Source organism: Leucoraja erinacea, chromosome 12 (genome assembly GCF_028641065.1).
Source record: "Leucoraja erinacea ecotype New England chromosome 12, Leri_hhj_1, whole genome shotgun sequence".
Taxonomy (NCBI): Eukaryota; Metazoa; Chordata; class Chondrichthyes; order Rajiformes; family Rajidae; genus Leucoraja; species Leucoraja erinaceus.
In genome coordinates this window covers 52,821,180-52,844,182 of record NC_073388.1, presented here as the reverse complement: position 1 = coordinate 52,844,182, position 23,003 = coordinate 52,821,180, and the positions used below count along the sequence as shown (strand labels likewise).

Genomic DNA, 23,003 nt, shown 5'->3' with positions numbered 1-23,003 from the left:
CTTCAGATTTGCGACTTTGTGAAAAAATATATACAATGATATCAAAAAGTAACTCCTGACTTATTGGAAGAAGCAATGAATATTGAAGCTGACTCACAAAAATTAATATCCTATTTATATAATAGTATTCTAAATATAGACCTACCATCGACAGAGGTACTTAGAGAAGAGTGGGAACGGGAATTAATGATAAAAATTACGAAGGTTAAATGGGAAAAATACCTGATATATATTCACAAATGTTCAATTAATGTAAGACATAATCTAATTCAATTTAAAATTGTACATAGATTATATTATTCAAAAACAAGATTGAACAAATTTTATCCAAATATATCCGCCACTTGTGATAAATGTCTAGCCCAAAAGGCAACTATAACACACTCCTTAGTTTCCTGCATAAAACTTTATAGATTTTGGAATGATATTTTTGAAATACTTACAAAATTATTCAAGACAAGAATGGAACCTAATACTGAAATGATTATATTTGGTGTAATGGAAGATGGGAATAAATTGAACACATCTCAAAATCTATTCCTTAACTATGGTTTAATAATAGCAAAAAAATTAATACTTAAATTTTGGAAGGGTACATCAATACCAACGCTTAAAATGTGGATTGCAAGTATGTTGGACACCGCTCATCTTGAGGAAATGCGATTCCTCCTAATGGATAAATCAGACCAATTCATAACGAGTTGGTCTCCATTCATCGTTTTTTTGGAATCATATGGTGCAACACAATTGTAAAAAAATAACTGTTTCAGGACTGGACAAGATTATAAATAATGATCTCCTTTTCTTTTCACTATGTTCTCTCTCAACTTTCTTCATTTACTCGTTTTCTTTCTTCACACACTATATATTTCACATCTTTCTATCCTTTACTATCTAACTTATTTTTCTTATTCTCATCTTTTTTCAATGTAACAAAAAAAAAAAAGAAGTTGTACATAAAATGTATTATGAAAATATATATTAGGCACTTTGGTGCCATATGACTGTGCTTACTTCTAATAAAATAAAATATTTAAAAAAAAAAATAAAAAAAAAAAAAAAGAAGCCCTTTATAACGTAAAAATAAACAGCCTACCTTCCGTTTTCCCCTGTATGAGATCTGGCCCGCGGTCGGGGGTTTAGAGGTTAATTTTTAACCTACTATAACAATTAAATAAAGCCCTTAAAAATAATAATAGCTCAAGCGAAGGAATCTTCCAGCGATTTTTCGTTAATAATTAACTAGGCTGAAAAACCTCGATTTGAACAGCCTAGGGAAAATCGCGTTTTAAACCCGCCCCCCTCTAAACGGCACCAAAATCGCGCACACGGGCTGGGACAGATTTTCAGCGACGCTTCAGGTACGCTTTGCAACATACCTAGATAATGCTCATGTGAAACACTTTGTCATATTGAAAGTGTAATAACAAATATAGACTGCTGTTAAAATGCTCCGTAATTGAATTTAACCATTCAATCATTGGGATTTGGAGATGACAATGAAGTAGGTTTTGATACATTAGTATGCTTTGTGACATTTTACCACTGGACTGCTGCTTGAAAATCAAATGTAAGGCAGAGACTCGCTGATATGAGTGAAGACTACTTTAGGATGAGATCAATAGATACTTGGGAGAAAAATGACCTAATTGGGAAAACTCAAAATATATTTAAAATATTAGTTGTGCCCTGGATGAGAGATTCTGATTATAAAAAACAAAATTGAAGCATTTGTTTGCTAAAGAGTTGAGGCATTTGAGGATTTGCTGTGAAATTGGGTTTCAAGATTATGGAGGCAAGCAAGGATAAAGTGGATTCTTTACAATATTATTGATGACATCACATAATTTCAAGATGATCATCAAGTGTCTAAAAAGGGATTTATTGCAGATTTGTCAAATGGTTGGAATATATCATTCAGATTTTTGGTAAAACCCATCAATTAAAATGTAATTAATTGCTGAAAATTTGTAAATGTATAAATGGAGAGGAGGTTAGTCTTAAATTTGAGGTAAATTATTGAGATCCTAGGGGCCCTAAAGTGTTTCCAAATGATTGTCTTTCGTTGTGATATATCTAAGTAATTAAAAATGAAAAACACTGGCAAAAGCATACAATTCAGAGTTAAAAGATATTTGGCCAATGTGTTCAAAACAAAATCTCTCATCCTTGGGTGAGCAACTTTCCTCATGTAGAAAATGATAGAATCTGGTTTGGCTTTACCCCTCTCAGTGCCAAATATATATCTTCATTTCATTATTTGAAAGGTTTTGGATATGCATAAAACTTAAACTACTTTTTTTCCCTACCATTAAAGTTTCTGAATGAAGCTGCAATGTTCAAAAGGTTAATTGGAACATTACCCGCTTGCAATTACAAAAAATGCAGTACCAAAGTTAATAATAATACAAGTTTGAATTATTTTTACTATAAATGAACTACCTACATGATATTCAATCCAGATTATCACAAAGTGGTGACAAACTCTTTTATGTCAAAAAATTAATTGGATCAAATTTGAAATCAAACATGTGGTTGAAAATGTACTATTTTTCATTTTTATTAGATGAATATCATTAAATTTTCAATTTGAAACAGACGGTAGTAAAAATGCAAGTAACTTAATGTCAGTTCATCATAATACAACTTAGTGTTGAGTCCTGAAAACATTGTGCTCTCGTCAAGTACGCAATCAAATAATTATTTTCACAACGGTCTCCTGAGGTGGTTGTGCTCTCTTGATTCAGTTCCCCATTCTGGGGAAATAATGCTTTATTCATAACCTATTGCCTGGCCTTGTGCTACTGTGTACTATGCCACCTGATGTGTTATTTGATGAAACCTGATTAGAATTGTTAATTTGGCATTTGAATTTGTATTTGATTCAATTATATCAAATTTTTTATCCATTTGTATAATTCCATGATGAAAAGGCAACTCTCTTGTGAAATAGTCATTTATTTCATGGTGTAATGCGGTAAAAAGAGGCTTGAGTACATTGAAGTTATTCATTTCTCGCCATTTCTGCATATCACATTTTTTCGCATTTTAGGCAATGCATTTTACACAAGCAATTGAAAATATGAATTGTGCATATTGAATTATTGTCAAGTAATTCCTGAGAATTCCTTTGATACTTCAATATTTGTATGTTGTGCTCTGTGTATATTGCTTAATTTGCATCCATTTTTTGTCTGCCAATTATTTATTTGAGGAACTATGAGTGGTAAGACTTGATGAATTACTGAAGCAATTTCTTCTATGGTCATAATTTGTATCTACAAAAAAAAAGTTGCTTCTGTTCAGCCTGTGTTGAAGATACAAATGCAGGATATGAAGGCAGGATATTGGCACTAAACTCAACTGCTGCATTGTTCCCTAAGAATTTGTAGAAATAAATATTCTCTTTCTTGTGTGGGTTAAATTCCTGAAATAATATAGTTGAAAGGACAGGGAACCACATTTCCATTATCTTGCACGTTCGGCCTTTGTATGACGGATTTACAACAAGAAACTTGCGGAGATTCGTTGTTTGAAATGCACAGTATGCTATTGGAAGTGCTTAAATGAACAGTAAACCAACGGACAATGATTGGGTCAATTGACTGAAGAATGACAGCAAACGTTTGTTGCCCAGTGTGTGCCATGGATTGGGTTCTGAGCAGCTGTTTAGTTTAGAGATACAGCACTTTTGGCCCACCGAGTCTGCATCGACCAGCGATCCTCGCACATTAACACTACCCTATACCCACTAGGGACAATTTTTACATTTACCAAGCAAAGTAACCTACATACCTGTACATCTTTGGAGTGTGAGAGGAAACTGAAGATCTCGGAGAAAACCCACGCAGGTCACAGGGAAAACGTACAAACTCCGTACAGACAGCTCCCAAAGTCGGGATTGAACCTGGGTTTCTGCCGCTGCATTCGCTGTAAGGCAGCTACTCTATCGCTGCGCCACCGTGCCGTGGTTAGTTGACTTGATGTGAAAGTACCGGCTTCAGTCTGGTGGCCAGCTCAGGAGCCTGAATACACAGAAGACCAGAAGATCCCGCACATCGTCACGTTTTAATACAGTGTAAGTAAAGAAAAATAAGATAAAGGAAACTCAGCTATTCTTTATCTCCAGCCATTATCTTAAATAATCAAACCCATCTCTTAATTTAAGATGCTGCATGCATTTGTATTTCTTGGCTAATCGCTGTTGATTCAGTGGTCATTTCTGTATTATACAGCAACTCATCATCACACACTAAATGGTTAGAGTGAAATCTTTAATTCCATTATTGTATAAGAATTGATCTGAAACATTTTTGCATTGTACTAAATCCACAATAGATAGCAGACTTCCTGGAGATGATAGAACACTGGGTGCTTTTAAGGATCCCTTTGCACTCAATGCCCATCAGCTTTCCCCCCCCCCCCCCCCCAAAAGTAAATACACGTATACCCTTGAATATTCTAGAAGTATTAAGGCATTATTAAACATTAAAATATTTAAGAAGGCTGCTTTCTATTCCACAAGTTGCTATGCATTCCAACAGTCCATCATAGGGAGTTCCTTGGTCGTGTAGTTTTGAAAATGATCACAGTATTTATACAAATAATGCTTGGTTCCTCCATGTATATAGTTTTTGGAAAAAAGTTGAGAAGGGGCTTGGGGCTGACCATGCCCATTATTACCATTGGTAATAACTTTTTTTAAAGCTAAGATTTCTTAGCGGTTCACTGAAGGCTGATACTTTAACATTCTAGTGTCAATTATTAGTTTAAAAGTTCTTCTAGAAAGTTGACTGCTTATTTTCTCTGAAGCAACTGGTTGGGTATTTTAACCAGTTGTTGTTGTTGCAGTTCTACTTTTGCGTTGCTGGAACTGTTCCATCATGTTAAAAACATCTTTGTATGGCATTCAGATTTTTCATTGTAATTTTTTATTAGGAAATGGCAAAAAGTGATTGTAATTGTTACAGAGCTGAAAACTGAATTAATTATGCATAATTGATATTGCTGTTATAGTGACAGCAGAAGAAAATGGTAATTATATGATCTTAGAAACGGAACTGCAGGTGCTGGTTTACAAAAAAAGACAAAAGTGCTGGAGTGAGACCGTGGATCAGGTAGCATCTCTGGCAAATGGAGAGGTAACGTTTTGGGTTGGGACCCTTCTGTCTGGCTAGTCATGTGATTTTTGTGCACTTGTTTTCAGAACTAGTGTCTGCAGAAAATATATATATATTTTGGTTGCTGTCCTGCCCCTAATAGTGAAAATAACATTTTAATAGTGTAAAGAACAACTCACTTGTGTGCATAGTCTACTGGATTAGGCATTCGCTCACTACGCAAGTTTGTATAAATGTTTTGGTGTAGATATTTGTGTGTTGTAAGTTTTTTAGATGGTTATTATCGCGATATATTGGCCGTATGATTGCGATGATTGTTAGCATTGAAATATGCAATGGTGTATCAATTTATTGCAGAAGTAGTAAGATTTTGTGAAGAAATTACATCACATTGAACTAGGAATTCACCATTAGCAATGGATTGTGTAGAATGTTCAGCTTGCTGTTGAAAGGGACAGTATCCTCATGGAGCTTAAGGATGTTGAGGTATGGTTGAAATTGGATCTGGGGAAAGAACTGCCGACAATTTAGAACTGATAAGGAAAGTCAAGTCAATTTTATTTCTATAGCACATTTAAAAACAACTCTCGTTGACCAAAGTGTTTTACATTCGTGCAGATACCAACGTGCTACAAACAGTGGTACATAGATCAACAATACATACATACAGCACTCCCTCGGAGGATCTCAAGAAGGGCTTGATAGTAGAAATAAGTTTTAAGTCAAGACTTAAAGGAGTTGATGGAGGGGGCAATTCTGATGGGAAGAGGGATGCTGTTCCACAGTCTAGGAGCTGCAACCGCAAAGGCACGGTCGCCCCTGAGCTTGTGCCTGGACTGCGGGATAGTCAGTGACCCCAAGTCGGCCGATCTGAAGGGCCTGGAGGTAGTATGGTGGGAAAGCAGATTTTTAATGTAGGTGGGGGCAAGCCCATTAAGGGCTTTGTAAACCAAAAGAAGGGGCTTGTAATTGATGCGGAACTGGTTGCACTGGGAGCCAGTGGAGAGAGGCCAGAATCGGGGTGATGTGGTCCCTTTTTCGGGTGCCCGTCAGGAGTCTTGCTGCGGCGTTTTGGACTAATTGCAGGCGGGATAGGGATGATTGGCTGATGCCAGTGTAAAGGAAGTTCTAGTAATCAAGGCGGGAGGAGATAAATGAGTGGATCTTTTCGAGGTTGTCAAATTGGAGGAAAGGGTTTATTTTAGCTATCGTCCGAAGCTGGAAGAAGCAAGCTTTTATCACGGCATTGACTTGTCTGTCAAATTTCAACGCGGAGTCAAATATCACGCCAAGGGTTTTGACGTGAGGTTTGAGTAATGGGGTAAGGCTTCCAAGGCTGCCTGCCATCATTTTGATGGGGTCCAAGGGGCCGAGTAGGATGACCTCAGAATTACTCTTGTTTAGTTGTAGGAAGGTCTGGACCATCCAACACTTTATATCCTCGAGGCAGTGGATAAGGCTGAGTAGATTTGATCAGTTGTTGGGTTTCAGGAGGAGATAGTGTTGTGTATCGTCTGCATAGCAGTGGAAGGAAATGCTGTGCCTTTGAATGACTTAGCCTAAGGGGAGCATATACAGGGAGAAGAGAATGGTGCCTAGGATGGAGCCTTGTGGAACCCTGCAGCAAAGGCTAGCTGGGGAGGAGAAAGAGTTACTTAGTAGTTGAAATGGTTCCTTGATTTCTGTGGCCAATAAGCAAATACTCAATTGGAATTTTCTTTGATTGGGGAAAGTAGAACAAGAAGCACCTATTTATTAGATTATGATCGAGTTGGTCGATTATGAGTTGAATGTGAACCATGTGACTTCGTAGCTTCACTATATATCATAGAAAAAATGAACAGAAATATGCCAGCTTTGTGGTTACATCTGTAAACCAGCATTTTATATTCGTCTCCCTTGAAATAATCAAAAAAAGAAAATAATTATTTGTAGATTTGGTGTAAATGATTGCTTGTTGTTTGCTGTGGATATGGTGATTGCGACAGTATCTATAGGGCTTGAATATACAACTAATAATTCCAACGATAGAATGTGGTCGGAAATGCAGCATTTGTCGCCATACACAAGTCTTTGGTTAACAAATTCAAACAAAAGCATGACTGAACAGAGATTTGATGGGACGGTTTAATAATACACACATTAAATACAGGAGCCTGAAGACTAACATCCAGGTTCAGGAAAAGCTTCTTCCCAACAACCATTAAACACACCGAATAAACTATGAGCTCTGTACTGCAAAAGACTTATTATTTGTTATTTGCACTATATTAGTTATTTATTGATTTTTTTTTATTTTTTATCCCGTTATATTCAATACATATTCATTGTTACATATTCACATATTCTGTTGTGCTGCAGCAAGTAAGAATTTCATTGTCCTGTCCGGGACATATGACAATAAAAAACTCTTGACTCTTGACTTGACTTTTCCTTTGACTCTTCCCATTTCCTCCAAATCCAAGACGTAGCTATGGGGACTCGCATGGGCTCTTTGTCAGGTACTTCGAACAATCCCTGTTCGAGGCGTACCCTGGCCCTATCCCTGAACTCCACCTCTGCTACATTGGTAACCGCTTTGGTACTACCTCCTGCACCCATGCACTCACTGACCATCTATTTCACCACTAATTTCCATCCGGCACTCAAATCCACCTGGACCATTTTCGACATCTCCCTACCGTTTCGAGATCTCACCATCTCCATCGCAGGCAACCGTCAACTGACTGACATCTACCACAAACCCACTGACTCCCATAGATACCTTGACTACATATCTTCCCACCCTGCTTCCTTTAAGGACTCTCAATACCCCCATCTACACCGCATCTGCACCCAGGATGAGGTGTTACATACCAGGGCATCCTAGATGTCCACATTCTTAGGGAACGGGGATTCCCCTCTTCTATTATAGATGAGGCTCTCACCAGGATATATATATCTATATCCTACAGCTCTGCTCTTATTCCCCATTCCCCCCTACTCATAACAAGGACAGAGTCCCCCTTGTCCTCACCTTCCACCCAACCAGCTGTCACATACACCATATATTCCTCTGGCATTTTCGTCACCACGAGCAGGATCCTACCACTGGCCACATCTTCCCATCTCCTCCCCTTCCTGCTTTCCGTGGAGACCGTTCCCTCCGTTACTCCCTGGTCAATTCGCCCCTTCCTATCCAAACCACCCCCTCCCCCGGATACTTTCCCCTGCAACTGCAGGAAATGCTACACTTGTCACTTTACCTCCACCCTCAACTCCATCCAAGGACCCAATCAGTCTTTCCAGGTGAAGCAGAGGTAAACCTGCACCTCCTCCAACTCTATACTGCATCCGCTGTTCCAGGTGAACAACTTCTCTACATCGGCGAGACCAAGTGCAGGCTCGGCAATCACTTCGCTCAACACCTTTGCTCAGTTCGTATTAACATACCCCATCTCCCGGTTGCTCAGCACTTCAACTCCCTCTCTCATTCCCAACCTGACCTTTCTGTCCTGGGCATCCTCCATTGCCAGAGTAAGGCCCAGCGCAAATTGGAGGAACAGCACCTCCTATTTCGTTTAGGTAGTTTACACCCCAGTGGTATGAACATTGACTTCTCTAATTTTAGATAGCCCTTGCTTTCTCACTCCTTCTCCTTCCCAGCTCTCCCAAAAAGCCAACTGTCTCCGCCGCTTCCTTTTACCCGCCCTCCCCCCGACATTAGTCTGAGGAACTTGACCGAAATGTTGCCTATTCCTTCTCTCCATAGATGCTGCCACACACGCTGCGTTTCTCCAGCATTTTGTGTCTACCTGCGATTTTTCCAGCATCTGCAGTTTCTTAAACCTTAAAGAGCATGTCAGTGCATCATTGCTAGGGGTTTGACTCCCTCTTGAGGCTATTTAAAGATACTGCACAAGGAATTTCATGAACTATTTTCTTACACCAATTTTAATTTGTATTTGTGACAAAGCCAGTTTTTAGGTTTAAACAATTATTTGCAAAATAATACTAATTGGCTGCAATGTGATAGGGAGGTCAAAATCAGATATATTGGTATAACTGTTAAGAGGCATAAGGGAGATACTGGCTAAAGTTAATAATCAAGTTCGTTATTCCGACTGTGCATGCCCAGGTCATAGGCCACTCGCCATGAACATTGTTGGTAGCAAAGCAGTTGTGTACATACAGACCTTCATTTAATTCGTATTTTCCAGCTTTGATTCTCCTAGGTATGAAAATACTGCTTTCAAACTATTTTATTGTTCTTTTGTATAAAGCTACGATGATTTTGTTGTTTTTATTGCTTTATGCTTCGGTGAGTAAGCAAGATCCTGCTGCTCCGTGTGTGCAGACCTGCGGGTGTCATCCATGGTCGGGGTCAGTCCCTGGTCTGCGGCGCTGTTGAGTTGCTGCTGGGCCTCATGTCCAGTCCCCTCCCGGGTGTATCATCGGGGCATCCCCCTGTCCAGTGGCGGAGGCCCGCTATCCCTGAGTGGCTGTCCCGGGGCCGGTGGGGGGGCTGAGCAATTGGACTGGCAGGGCGTTGGCGGCCCTGGGGGGTGTCGCCCAGCGTCACGTCTTTTTCCGGCCCTGTCCTCCCACGGTGCGTTGGATGGGCACGGCTCTGCTTTCGCCGGCGCAAGGGGGGGGGCCAGAACTGCTGAGAACGACGGCCCAGTGGGGAGCGGTTCGGCAGCACTTGGGCGGAGTTGGCACACGGGACCTGGTGTCCCGGGTCTCGGGTCGCCCCGGGTCTGCGGACCTGAGGTGCGGGGGGGGAGAAGTGAGAACGACGGCCCAGTGGCGGTTCGGCAGCACTTGCTGAGAATGTCCACCGGTCCAGTCTCTCCCCTGTCTCCCTCTCTCTCGCTGTTACACCCCGCTCTCCCGCTACCTGGCATCCCTCTTCCACAGATTAAATCTATTTTTACACATAAATTATGAATGAAGATAAGAATTTATAGACAGTTTATACAGCCAGTGCTTTGTTCGCTTTTTCTTTATGGCGAATGACCTTTGACAAATCCCATGATTCCTTGCGTTTTTTGGAATACCAAACTAGCTTATTAGAAGAGGACCCTAGCAGAATAATGGTGGAGCAGCAATGGCAGGAGTTTCTGCAAACAATTCATAAGAAGCCGGATCTTTTCATCCCAAAGAGAAAGAAACGTCCTGTTGGGAGGGAAATGAGGCAACCATTGTGGCCCAAAAGTAAAACATAAGGCATATAATATCGCAAAAATTAGCTGAAAGCTGGAAGATTGGGAAGGTTTTAAAAACTAACAGAAGGCAACTAAAAGCAATAAGGAGAGAAAAGATAAAATATTTAGGCAAGTTAGCCGTCAATATAAGAGGCTACTCAAAGGTTTTTTCAATATATAAAGAGTAAACAAGAGGCAAGAGTGGACATTGGACCGCTGGATAATGACGCTGGAGAAATAGCAATGGGGAACCAAGAAATGGGAGACAAATTGAAGGTCTTGTGTCGGTCTTCACAGCGGAAGACAACACAAATGTGCCCGAAATTCAGGAGATTCAAGGGCTATTAGTAAGGAGAAGGTGCTTGGCAAGTGGGAAGGTCTGAAGGTGGATAAGTCACATCGACCAGATGCACTACACCATTGTGGAATGGTGGAGGCATTGTGGCGGTTGTGGAAGGATTAGTAATGATCTTTCACAAATAAAGTGAGGAATAGTTGCAGAGGACTAGAGAATCATGAATGTAACGGCTGTTTTAAGAAGGGAGCCAGGCAAAATAAATGAAATTATTAGGCTGGTTAGTCTGACATTAGTGGTTGGGAAGATTTTAGAGTCCATTATTAACTTCCATTACTTGGAAACAGGATGAAATGTGCCAAAGTCAGCATGATTTTGTTAAAATGAGATATTGCCTGTTACATTGGTTGGAATTCTTTGAGGAAGGAACAGGCAGAACAGATACAAGTGAGCCAGTGGATTTTTAGAAGGCCTTTTATAAGGTGATTAGACTAAGTGGGACCCGTTGGGTCCCAGCCACACGGGAGACCTGGTCCCCCAACTCAACCCATTCCCCAACGCAATATTCCACCACTCACCCGTTTCCCCCAACGCAATATTTCACCACTCCCCATAGCCCCTAACTGCAGGCGCGGCTCATTTCCCCTCATCCCGAAGCTCTCCCTCCCCCTCTGAAAGTCCGGTTGGAAACCTCTGCTGGCCATCCTCAGCTCCAGTAAAGACGTGATGGCGCAGGAAGGGGCGGACTGTCCCGGGGAGTGACGGGAAGAGACTAATCCGCGCGACGCCGACTGGCAGAGATCGATCTGCGCCCGCTCGGTTTTTAAGATTTTTAGACCTCGCTAACTTTTACGATATTCAACCATCGGAACAAAACTTTGCGCACTCGCAGCACAGGAGAACAGTGAGGCAACTGGCGAAAAATCGCAGCGCTATTGCGAACTGTTTTTGCGCAAATGGAAAGACCGCTAAACCGGAAGATAACAAGATCAGAGTTTCAGTTATGTACAGATAGATAGAAGATGCACATGTGGATGCTAAAGGCGATAGGAGCCCCTGGCATTGGAGGCAAGGTACAAGCATGGATAAAATATTGGCAGATGGCAGAGTCGGAATTAAGGTTTTTTTTTGTTTGGCTGCTGTTGACTTGTGTTCCGCAGGGGTCGGTGTTAGGTCTGCTACTTTTCACATTGTATGCTAATGATGTGTATGACACAATTCATGGCTTTGTGGCTAAGTTTGTAGATGATACAATTTTGCAAAGATAGGTGGAGGGGCAAGTAGTGTTGAGGAAGCAGGGCATTGAGGAAAAAGGACTTGGACCGGTTGGGAGAGTGGGCAACACTAGCAAATTGTACAGTTATACACTTTGGTAGAAGGAGTAAAGGTGACTATTTTCTGAATAGGGCGAAGATTCAGAAATCAGTGGTGCAAAGGGACTGCCGGTGGTAAGGAAGGCATTCATTTCAAGATTAGAATATAGAAGCAAGGGTGTAATGTTGAAACATTAAGGCACTGATCACGTCACATTTGAAATATTGTGAGCAGTTTTCGGCCCCGTCTGAGGAAAGATGTATTGCCTTTGGAGAGCATCCAGAAGAGGTACAACAATGATCTGGGCCTGGGATGAGTAGGTTGAAAGGCCTAGATAGAGTGGATGTGGAGATAGGATTATTCCTACCATTCCTACTGGCAGGAATTAATTGCAACAAATGGCTGTGGAGGCCAAGTCGTGAGGTATTTTTGAAGTGAGATTGGCAGCTTCTTGTGTAGGAAGGAACTGCATATGGTAGTTTACACCGAAGACACGCACAAAATGCTGGAGTAACTGAGTTGGTCAGGCGGCATCTCTGGAGAAAAGAAATGGGTGACGTTTTGGTTCGAGACCCTCCTTCACACTGGGAATCGGGAGAGGGAAACTAGAGGTATGAAAAGATTCAGAACAAATCAGAGCCGGTACCGATGACCAGCGAAAGGTGGAGCCTGTAATGTTCCATTGTTGGCTGTGGAAGAGGTGATAATGAAGAGATAAAGGGATGCAAGCAGTGGAACTAGCAGAACGATTTAGGGTTGAGGAGGGGCGCAGAGAGAGAGAATGCAAGGGTTACTTGAAAATAGCGAAATAAATTTTCGTACCATTGTGTTGCCCAAGTGAAATTTGAGGTGCTGTTCCTCCAATTTGCCTGTGGCCTCACTCTTGACAATGGAGCAGGCCCAGGTCAGGAAGGTATGGGAAAGGGAATTAAAATGTTTGGCAACCGGGAGATCGGCTAGGCCAAGGCCGACTGAGTGTAGGTGTTTAGCGGAACGATCGCTCAGTCTGTGCTTGGTCTCACCAATTTATTGGAGACCACTCCGAGAACAAAGGATGCAGTAGATGAGATTGAAGGAGGTGCAAGTGAACCTCTATCTCACCTGAAAGGACTGTTGAGGTCTCAGGATGGAGTTGAAGGAGGTATAGGGGCGGTTGTAGGAGAAAGTACCCGGGGAGGGGGTGGGAAGGGATGAGTGAACCAGAGAGTTGAAGGGATCGGTCGCAGCGGAGATGGGAAGGTGGCGAAAATGTTGGAGGATTATATGCTGTGTGCGACGGCTGATGGGGTGAAAGGTGACGACTAGAGGTCTCTGTCGCTGTTGTGACTGGGAGTAGGGAAGCAAGAGCGAAGCTACGGGTAACTTGCGACTGGGGAGAGGGGGAGCTTAATAGGTTCTTGTTTAAATAGCATCAAAGTTTACATGAAGGTAGAAGAATGAGGTTTACAAGGAAAAATAGATAGGCCATGATCGAATGGGCTGAATGGCATTATGATCTATGTTCTAATTTAAGAACAAGAATAGACAACTTTGTCTTTTGTTTTTGCCTATTCTACTATTTAATAAAATAGTGGTAAATTAGACTGTAATCTCTACATTACCCTGTTGGTCTCACTCTTTGCTTGTCAAATATCTGCTCAAAAAGAATTAAGATTCTTCATCCACCACACTTTCAAAAACAGTAAGAGACTGGGGGCAAAAGGATAATTTGTCTTAAATACGTGACCTGATATTTATTAAACAATGTCTGCTGTTCCTGGATTATCCCAGAAGCATCCTCTTTGCATCCTTTCTGTCAAGATCCTTGTTTTGTTTGGTTAAGAGTTTTGTTCTGGTCAAGTTCTCTTGCTCTAGAAGCTTTAGAATTGTGGATAAATGCCTAGTGTGACTAACCTTTCCTCAAAAGTTAACTTGCCCATTCCAGCAGACCTTTTCTGAGCTGCTAGATCAATACAGTGTTTCTTAAATAAAGAGGCCAATAGTGTGCGTAATGCTCCAAATATTGCCTCATCAGTGTTCAGCTCTACAATTTCATATAATTTAGATAAATTGGCTATCTTTAAGTTGGTATTATTTACAAGATCCTTTGCAATATTCAGTAAAAGTTCAGTTGAGTGCTGCGTTTTAACTTGATGCTAAACTCTTAAGCTTTAAGTTGTTCAGATTTAAGTGCATAACTATTGCTGATGCTTTTGTGTGATCCTGGGGAACTGCATTTTTTTTGGTTGACCAGTTCTATTACTGTTAGTTGAGTATTTGTTACGCTCCCTATATATAACACTAAGTTGTTTCCTTGACTTTTTTTCTGTCATTGGCCCCTCACAAAATATAAACTGGCCAGTGATCTGATTAATGTCAGATAAACTATTCATGAATAAATTACTGTTTACTGTATATGTAAATCATTAGTAGTGTCGTTTTACATAATATCTTGAGCATCTAACAAATTTCTAGTCTTATACTCTTTCTTTGCCTTCCCTTTTCCTGCTCTGGCATTGTCTTTCATTTGTCATCCAACTTTTTAGTGATTGGTGTCGAGATTTTTCTGAAATTTAAAAATTCAATTAAGCGGCTTATTGAATAAGAATATTTGTAGCCATTGGTAAAATATAATCAGTCAAAATCTCCTTGAATAGAAAAGGCCATGAACACGTACCAGAGTGGTAAGTCACTCTACTCCTCCATCACCCATCAGGAGGGTCTTAAAACCGTCCATTTCTTCCTCCACCGCATAACCAACCAATCCCCATCTATTCTCCTCCGCCTGGTTGTTATCCTCAACAACTTTTCCTTTGATTCCTTCTTTTTCCTCCAAATCCAAGGCGTAGCTATGGGCATGCGCATGGGCCCCAGCTATGCCTGCCTCTTTGTAGGGTACGTCGAACAATCCTTGTGCGAGGCATACCATGGCCCTATCCCCAAACTCTACCTCCGCTACATTGATAACTGCATTGGTGCTACCTCCTGCACCCATGCAGAACTCACTGACTTCATCCATTTCACCACTAACTTCCATCCGGCACTCAAATTCACCTGAACCATTTCCGACATCTCCCTACCGTTTCTAGACCTCACTATCTCCATTGCAGGTAACAGACTACTGACCGACATCTTCTACGAACCCACTGACTCCCATAGCTATTTGGACTGCACTTCTTCCCACCCTGCTTCCTGTGCACCTTAGGGACTCTACTCCCAATTCCTCCATCTGCGCATCATCTGCACCCAGGATGAGGTGTTGCAAACCACGGCATCGGAGATGTCCTCATTCTTTAGGGAACGGGGGTTCCCCTCTTCGACTATAGATGAGGCGCTCATCAGGGTCTCCTTTATATAATCCGTAGCTGCGCTCTCAGTCCCCATCCCCGCACTCGTAACAAGGACAGAGTCCCCCTTGTCCCCTAACCTTGCACCAGACCAGCCTTCACATACAACGGATAATCCTCCAACATTTCTGCCTCAATGGGATCCCACTACTGGCCACATCTTCCCATCTCCTCCCCTTTCGGCTTTTCGCAGAGACCGCTCCCTCCTTAACTCCCTGATCGTCCCTTCTCAGCCAAGCCACTCCCTCCCCTGATACTTTCCCTTGCAACCGCAGGAAATGCTACACTTGTCGCTTTGCCTCCCCACTTGACTCCATCCAAGGACCCAAGCCGTCTTTCCAGGTGAGGCAGAGGTTCACCTGCAACTCCTCCAACCTTATCTATTGCATCCGCTGCTCTTGGTGTCAGCTGATCTACATCGGTGAGACCAAGCGTAGGCTTGACGATTGCTTCGCCCAACACCTCCGCACCACGGTTCGCAATAACCAACCTGATAGAAACTTAGAAATTAGGTGCAGGAGTAGGCCATTCGGCCCTTCGAGCCTGCACCGCCATTCAATATGATCATGGCTGATCATCCAACTCAGTATCCCGTACCTGCCATCTCTCCATACCCCCTGATCCCTTTAGCCACAAGGGCCACATCTAACTCCCTCTTAAATATAGCCAATGAACTGGCCTCAACTACCCTCTGTGGCAGAGAGTTCCAGAGATTCATCACTCTCTGTGTGAAAAAAGTTCTTATCTCTCGGTTTTAAAGGATTTCCCCCTTATCCTTAAGCTGTGACCCCTTGTTCTGGACTTCCCCAACATCGGGAACAATCTTCCTGCATCTAGCCTGTCCAACCCCTTAAGAATTTTGTAAGATTCTATAAGATCCCCTCTCAATCTCCTAAATTCTAGAGAGTATAAACCAAGTCTATCCAGTCTTTCTTCATAAGACAGTCCTGACATCCCAGGAATCAGTCTGGTGAACCGTCTCTGCACTCCCTCTATGGCAATAATATCCTTCCTCAGATTTGGAGACCAAAACTGTACGCAATACTCCAGGTGTGGTCTCACCAAGACCCTGTACAACTGCAGTAGAACCTCCCTGCTCCTATACTCAAATCCTTTTGCTTGATCTCCCGGTCCCAGCACTTCAACTCCCCCTCCCTTTCTGAATCCGACCTTTCTGTCCTGGGCCTCCTCCATGGCCAGAGTAAGTCCCACCGCAAATTGGAGCAGCACCTCATATTTTGCTTGGGCAGTTTACACCCCAGCGGTATGAACATTGACTTCTCCAATTTCAGGTATTCCTTGCTTTCTCCCTCCTTCCCCTCCCCTTCCCAGCTCTCCCACGGCCTACTGTCTCCGCATCTTCCTTTTTTTCTTACTCCTCCCCCCCTCCTCCACATCAGTCTGAAGAAGGGTCTCGACTCGAAACGTCACCTATTCCTTCGCTTCATAGATGCTGAGTTTCTCCAGCATTTTTGTCCACCTTCGATTTTTCCAGCATCTGCAGTTCTTTCTTAAACAGTTTGGTATTGAAACATGGAACTGCAGATGGTTGATTTACAAAAAAGGATTCAAAATGCTCTAGTAAATCATCAGGTCCGTCTCTGGAGAGCATGGATATGTGTTTTATTTTGGGTGGGGGGCTTTTTTTATACTGATTGTGATGGTGGGGAGGGGGGGGTAGTTGAGACTCGCCTGTCCCCTCCCCCTCCATGCATATTCTTGCCTCTTGGTTCACAATTCGCGACTCTCACAGCTTCTGTTTTAATATCTGGTCTTTGTTCCAACCATCTGACTATCAAATCCCCTCCTCTCCTGTTACCTGCCACACTTAGACCTGTCTCTCCTCTCTCCCAGCTTTCTTTCGCCCTATCCCCTCTTCTGTCTGAACAAGAGTCCTGACCCAAAACATCACCTATCGTGCATTAATAGTGCTAAAATAGATAGATAGATAGATATGCCATTTATTGTCACTATACATGTACAATGAGATTAAAAGAAGCTCGTACTCAGTGCATACATATAATTTAGTACAAAAAACATGAAACAGAAAACATAAACAAAAGGGAGGGCGGGGGAGGGATAGGTGCACAATTCTGCAGCGCTTATACATATCTATAAAGGCAAAATGGTGAAGGATGAATAGGTAGTATTCTTAGGCAGATGTTTAAAGATTATATTAAATATTAAAAATGTTTTTACAAAATGTTAAAAATTACAGTTACAATACACATTACAGTTCCAAATTTCAGTATGTGGATATAATAGATGGAAGTCCGGGTGTTGGGCTGTGAAGTGTTGGGCAGTGCATGTGTGAATTAGGAGTAGTTATGACTTTCGGAAAACAACTATTCCTGAGTCTATTTGTCCTAGATTTGATGCACCTATAGCGCCTTCCAGAGGGCAGCAGGTCGAACAGTCCAAACGCAGGATGGGAGCTGTCCTTGATGATATTCTTTGGCCTGCTAAGGCAGCGGGAGGTGTAAATATCCATCAGGGAGGGGAGAGGGCAACCAATGATCTTCTGTGCTGTCCTAGTTACCCTCTGAAGCCTCTCCCTGTCTGCCATGGTGCAGCTGCCGTACCATGCTGTAATGCAGTATGTCAGTAAAATAGAGATGATCATGATTTTATACACCTTTAGAATATCACCCCTCAGCCTCCTATACTGCAAGGAATAAAGTTCCATCCTGCCCAACCTCTCCTTGGAGTTCTGGCAGCATCTTTGTATATCTTTCCTCTATTTGGCTTCTTCTTTATAGCAGGGTGACCAAATTTGAATACTCCCAAGAATGACCTAACCAATGTATCAACTGCAACGTAACATCCTGACTTCTGTACTCAATGCCTTGACTGATGAAGGCTAGTATGTATTTTTTCCGCCACTTTTAGGAAACAATGTAGTAGTTTGTTGTCCCTCTACAACACAGATCAGTGTCTCACCATTCACTGTTATTTCTCCTGTTATCCAGAGATGCTGCCTGACCTGTTGAGTTACTCCAGCACTTTGGAACAAAGTTAATGTTTCTTAAATTAACTTATTTCGAATTGATGTCCAAATTAATCATTTGATTTTGAATTTAGTTTAGTTTAGATTATTGTCACGTGTGCCGAGGTACAGTGAAATTTTTTTGTTGCGTGCTAACCAGTCAGCGGAAAGCCCATATATGATTACAATCGAGCCATTTACAGTGTATAGATTCAGATTCTACCTGCCTATTTCACAAACTCTTAAGATGTATACAGGAACTGGGTAAAAGTGAAATTTTGATGACTGAATAATCTTCCTGGTTAGCGTTTATGCAAAATTTTAAATTTATTAAAATTAACTGAAATAATTGGCGAAAAAAACCTGGTTACATTGAACTGATAACTGAAACCTGGTTACATTGAACTACTTGAATGACACTATTATTCACTTACATTTCAATTTGATATCTTCAACTTTTCTCTCTTTTGGTAGAATTGCCAAGAAAATGCTGTTAGCGGAAATAAGTGCAAATCTATCATCCAACAATGATAAATCTTCAGACGAGGAATCTGAAGATGAAAAGAAGAAATCTGGCCAGAGAAATGAACAAGAAGATGAAGAAGAAAATGGTGAGGAAGTTATCTAAGAGTGTGATAAGTATTTACTCTATCCTGCATGTATTATAGACATACAATCATACTGCATGGACACAGTCCTTTGGCCCAACTCGTCCCTGCACCAAGAAGTCCATCCAAGTTAGTCCTATTTGCCTGTATATGACTTGTACATCGCTCTAAACCTTTCCTGTCCATTTACCCTTCCCAATGACTTCTAAATGTTGTTATTGTACCCACCTCTACCATTTCCTTTGGTAGCTCATTCCATGTACAGTGCTCTCCATAATGTTTGGGACAAAGATCATTGATTTATTTGCCTATGTAATGCACAATTTGAGATTTGTAATTGTAAAAATCACACGTGGTTATAGTGCACATTGTCAGATTTTAATAAAGGCCATTTTTATACATTTTGGTTTCACCATGTAGAAATTACAGCAGTGTTTATACATAGTCCTCCCATTTCAGGGCACCACAATGTTTGGGTCACAGGAATGTCATGTATAGTATTTTGTTGCATCTCCTTTGCATGCAATGTCTGCTTGAAGTCTGCGATTCATGGACATCACCAGTTGCTGGCTGTCTTCTCTGGTTATGCTCTGCCAGGCCTGCAGCCATCTTTAGCATGCTTGTTTGGGGGGCTAGTGCCCTTCAGTTTTCTCTTCAGCATATGAATGGCATGCTCAATTGGGTTCAGATCAGTTGATTGACTTGGCCACGCAATAATTGACCATTTTATTAGCTTTGAAAACTCTTGTTGCTTTAGTAGTACGTTTGAGATCATTGTCTTGCTGTAGAATGAACCGCTGGCCAATGAGTTTTGAAGCATTTGTTTGAACTTGAGCAGATAGGATGTGTTCAGAATTCATTATGCTACTACCATCAGCAGTTGTATCATCAATGAAGATAAGTGAGCCAGTACCTTCACCAGCCATACATGCCCAGGCCATAACACCCCCATCATCACGTTTCACAGATGAGGTGGTATGCTTTGGTTCTTGGGCAGTTCCTTCACTACTCCATACTTTGCTCTTGCCATCACTCTGATATGTTAATCTCATCTGTCCACAAGACCTTTTTCCAGAACTGTGGTTGCTATTTTCAGTACTTCTTGGCAAACTAACCTGGTCATCTTATTTTTGTGACTAACTAGTGGTTTGTATCTTGCAGTGTAGCCTCTGTATTTCTGTTCATGATGTCTTCTGTGGACAGTGATCATTGACAAATCCACGCCTGACTCCTGAAGAGTGTTTCTGATCTGTCGGACAGGTGTTTAGGGATTTTTATTATAGAAATAATTCTTCTGTCTTTAGCTGTGGAGGTCTTCCTTGGCTTGCCAGTCCCATTGCGAGCGAACAGTAAGCTCACCAGTGCTCTCTTCTTAATATTCCAAACAGTTGATTTTGCAAGCCTACGGTGTGGCTGATGTTTCTAACAGTTTTATTCGTGTTTCTCAGTCACATAATGGCTTCTTTGACTTTCATTGGCATAACTTTGGACCTCATGTTAATAAACAGCAATAAAAGTTTGCAAAGGTGATGGAAAGACTGGAGGAAAGACTAGGTGCGGAGAGCTCTCTTTTACATGCATTAAGGAGGCAATTAAACACACCTGAGAAATTATAAACACCTATGAAGCCATGTGTCCCAAACATTTGGTGCCCTGAAATGGTGGAGCTATGTATAAACTCAGCTGTAATTTCTACATGATGAAACCAAAATGTGTAAAAATGGCTTTTAATAAATGCATTGTGATTTTCTTTTTCTATTACAAATCTCAAATTGTGAAGCACCAAGGCAAATAAATAAATGATGGGTCTTTGTCCCAAACATTATGGACGGCATTGTATGTACCATCTTCTGGGTAGAATAATTGTTCCTTTCTCATCTTAAACCTATGTCCTCTAGTTCTTGGAATTTAGGAAATGGGTGGATAATACATTTCACTCTGCATCAATAGTGCTGAAGTAGAGATGATCGTGATTTTATACACCTTTAGAATATTCCCCCCCCCCCCCCCAGCCTGCTATACTCCAAGGAATAAAATTCCTCCTTGGAGTTCTGGTAGGATTTTTATATATCTTTCCTGTTCTCTTTTCATCTTCTTCCTTGTAGTAGGCTGACCAAATCTGAATACTTATTTCATAAATATATATGTGCATAGACAATTATGTGATCTTTTATGCAAGATATAATTTATCAAGAGGAAAGCAAATAAACAGGTTCTAATGGTTCACATTATTTCAACAGGATATATTTGAGTTGCATCTTGAGGTACATGTACTCCAGGAATGGGTTTTTTATGCTGTAATTATTTGCAGACAACATTTGCAATATTTCTAGAGTGCCTTTCAAGAATTCCAAAAAATGCCTTGCAACCTTTCAATTGTAAAAATTGTTCGTTGACAAACCAGGGATCTAATTATTTGCATAACGTGCCACAAAATGCATTGAGGTAAATGGTTAGGCAATCTGTCTTTGCGATTACTGAATAAAAGTTAGTTTTGGCCCAGGTCAAATTCTCATTTGAACAGTTCTATGAGACCATCTACAAATGCTCGTGGATTGGTGGAACCCCCATTTTGAGAGGAACAATTCCTGAGCACTGCTTTGAAGCATCTTTCTAAATTAGATGCTTCTGGAATGGCGTGTAGGCTTACAATTTACTGAGTTGGAGGTGTTAAAAAATAGTAGGGTATTTTGACTGAAAAACATTGTTCACATTTCAATGGTATTTTTAATGCTCTAAAATGAAAATTAAAATGACATGTGTCTTAGGGCTCTTCTCTTTACATTTTTAAGGCTAGGTTAACACCAAATTAAGCTTTGAGCTTTCAAATTAAAATTTACCATTGACATTTAGAAAGAACATTAGAATTTGAAATGAATAAGCAACATTTTGTTGTCATGTAAAGCTGGCAGGTTAACCTACCTTGTACATGCAACTAAAATAAGCCATTTGTCCCAAGAATGTGTTCATGTTCGACTCGCTCCCTGCAGAAGAGGAAACCATCAGCCTGAAGAAGGGTCTTGATCAGAAATGTTGTCGGTCTGATCTTCCTGAGTTCCTCCAGCAGTTTGTATTTTGCTCTGGATTCCAGCCTCTGTAGTATATTGTGTTTCCAAACCAGCATCGTTACGCTACTGTACAATTCTGATATCACAACACTGTATTTTGTTGCCCTTTCAAGTTCAATTTAATTTTCTTAGCATTTCTTTATCTGAAACAAGAATTGAATTTCCTTCAAAATGTAAATTGCTGACTGGGGGCGGGGGTGTGTGTGGGGATGTGTGTGCGTGGGCGGGTGGGGGTTTGGTGGGAGGAGGGTGAATGCGAGTGGGGGGAGAGAACGGAGAAAAGATGGGGAAGAGCTGAGGGGGTATAACGGGGGAGGGGGGGAAGGAGTCAGCGAATGGGACCAGAAAGGATGGGGCTGGGGGGCGGTGCGATGGTGGTGCAGTCGGGACATTGCAGAGGTCGCGGGCGCGGACCTGAGCGAGGCAACGGGCGGGCATACAGAAACACACGCGCACACATGCATGCACACACACGTATACGTACACACGCATTTATACATACATACAAGATGAGACTTTTATATGTATACTAGCCAAAGTGCAGACCCGTTGGGTCTGCTCCCCCAACGCAGCCGTTCCCTACCCGTAGCCCCCACGGGAGACGTGGTCCTCCAACTCAAGCCGTTCAGGACTCAGCAGTGCGGCTGTTTTTAAATGGCGTCTTTGAGGCGAGATGCGGGCGTAAGCAGCCGTTATGGTCGCTGGCCAGCAGGAGGCGACAAAATGAGTGAGTGGAGTGAGAAGGATTTTATTAAAAATGTGTACATAAACACGACAAAATTTAATCAGGAGTGGATACTTGGAATGAAAAGTGAAATCTCTACTGAAATGGAAAAAAAATTCTGGGCGTTTGTGGGTCTGGTGTTGGCGTAGCAACGAATCAAAGGCTGGCACCCACAGGCTGGCAGCCACAAGTCAGGCAGAAACACAGCCAGCCAGCAGCCACAGAGTTTTAATATTATACTAGACCAAGTGCAGACCCGTTGGGTCTGTTTCCCCAACAGCGTTTGCGGGGGCGGGAGTAGGGGGAGCGGGGGTGGGGGGTGGCGAGGAGAGGGGGGGGGGGGGGGGGGGGGGGGGGGGGGGGGGGGGGTGGGGGG

The 23,003-nt window shown here is 41.9% G+C and overlaps 1 protein-coding gene across 1 annotated transcript in view; it reads left to right on the top strand.

Annotated features, from left to right (window-relative positions):
- atrx (ATRX chromatin remodeler) overlaps positions 1-23,003 on the top strand; it is a 225,058-nt gene that overhangs the window by 81,154 nt on the left and 120,901 nt on the right. Inside the window, 1 exon segment of the mRNA XM_055644141.1 lies at positions 18,702-18,838. Coding sequence (XP_055500116.1) covers positions 18,702-18,838 — 137 coding nt within the window.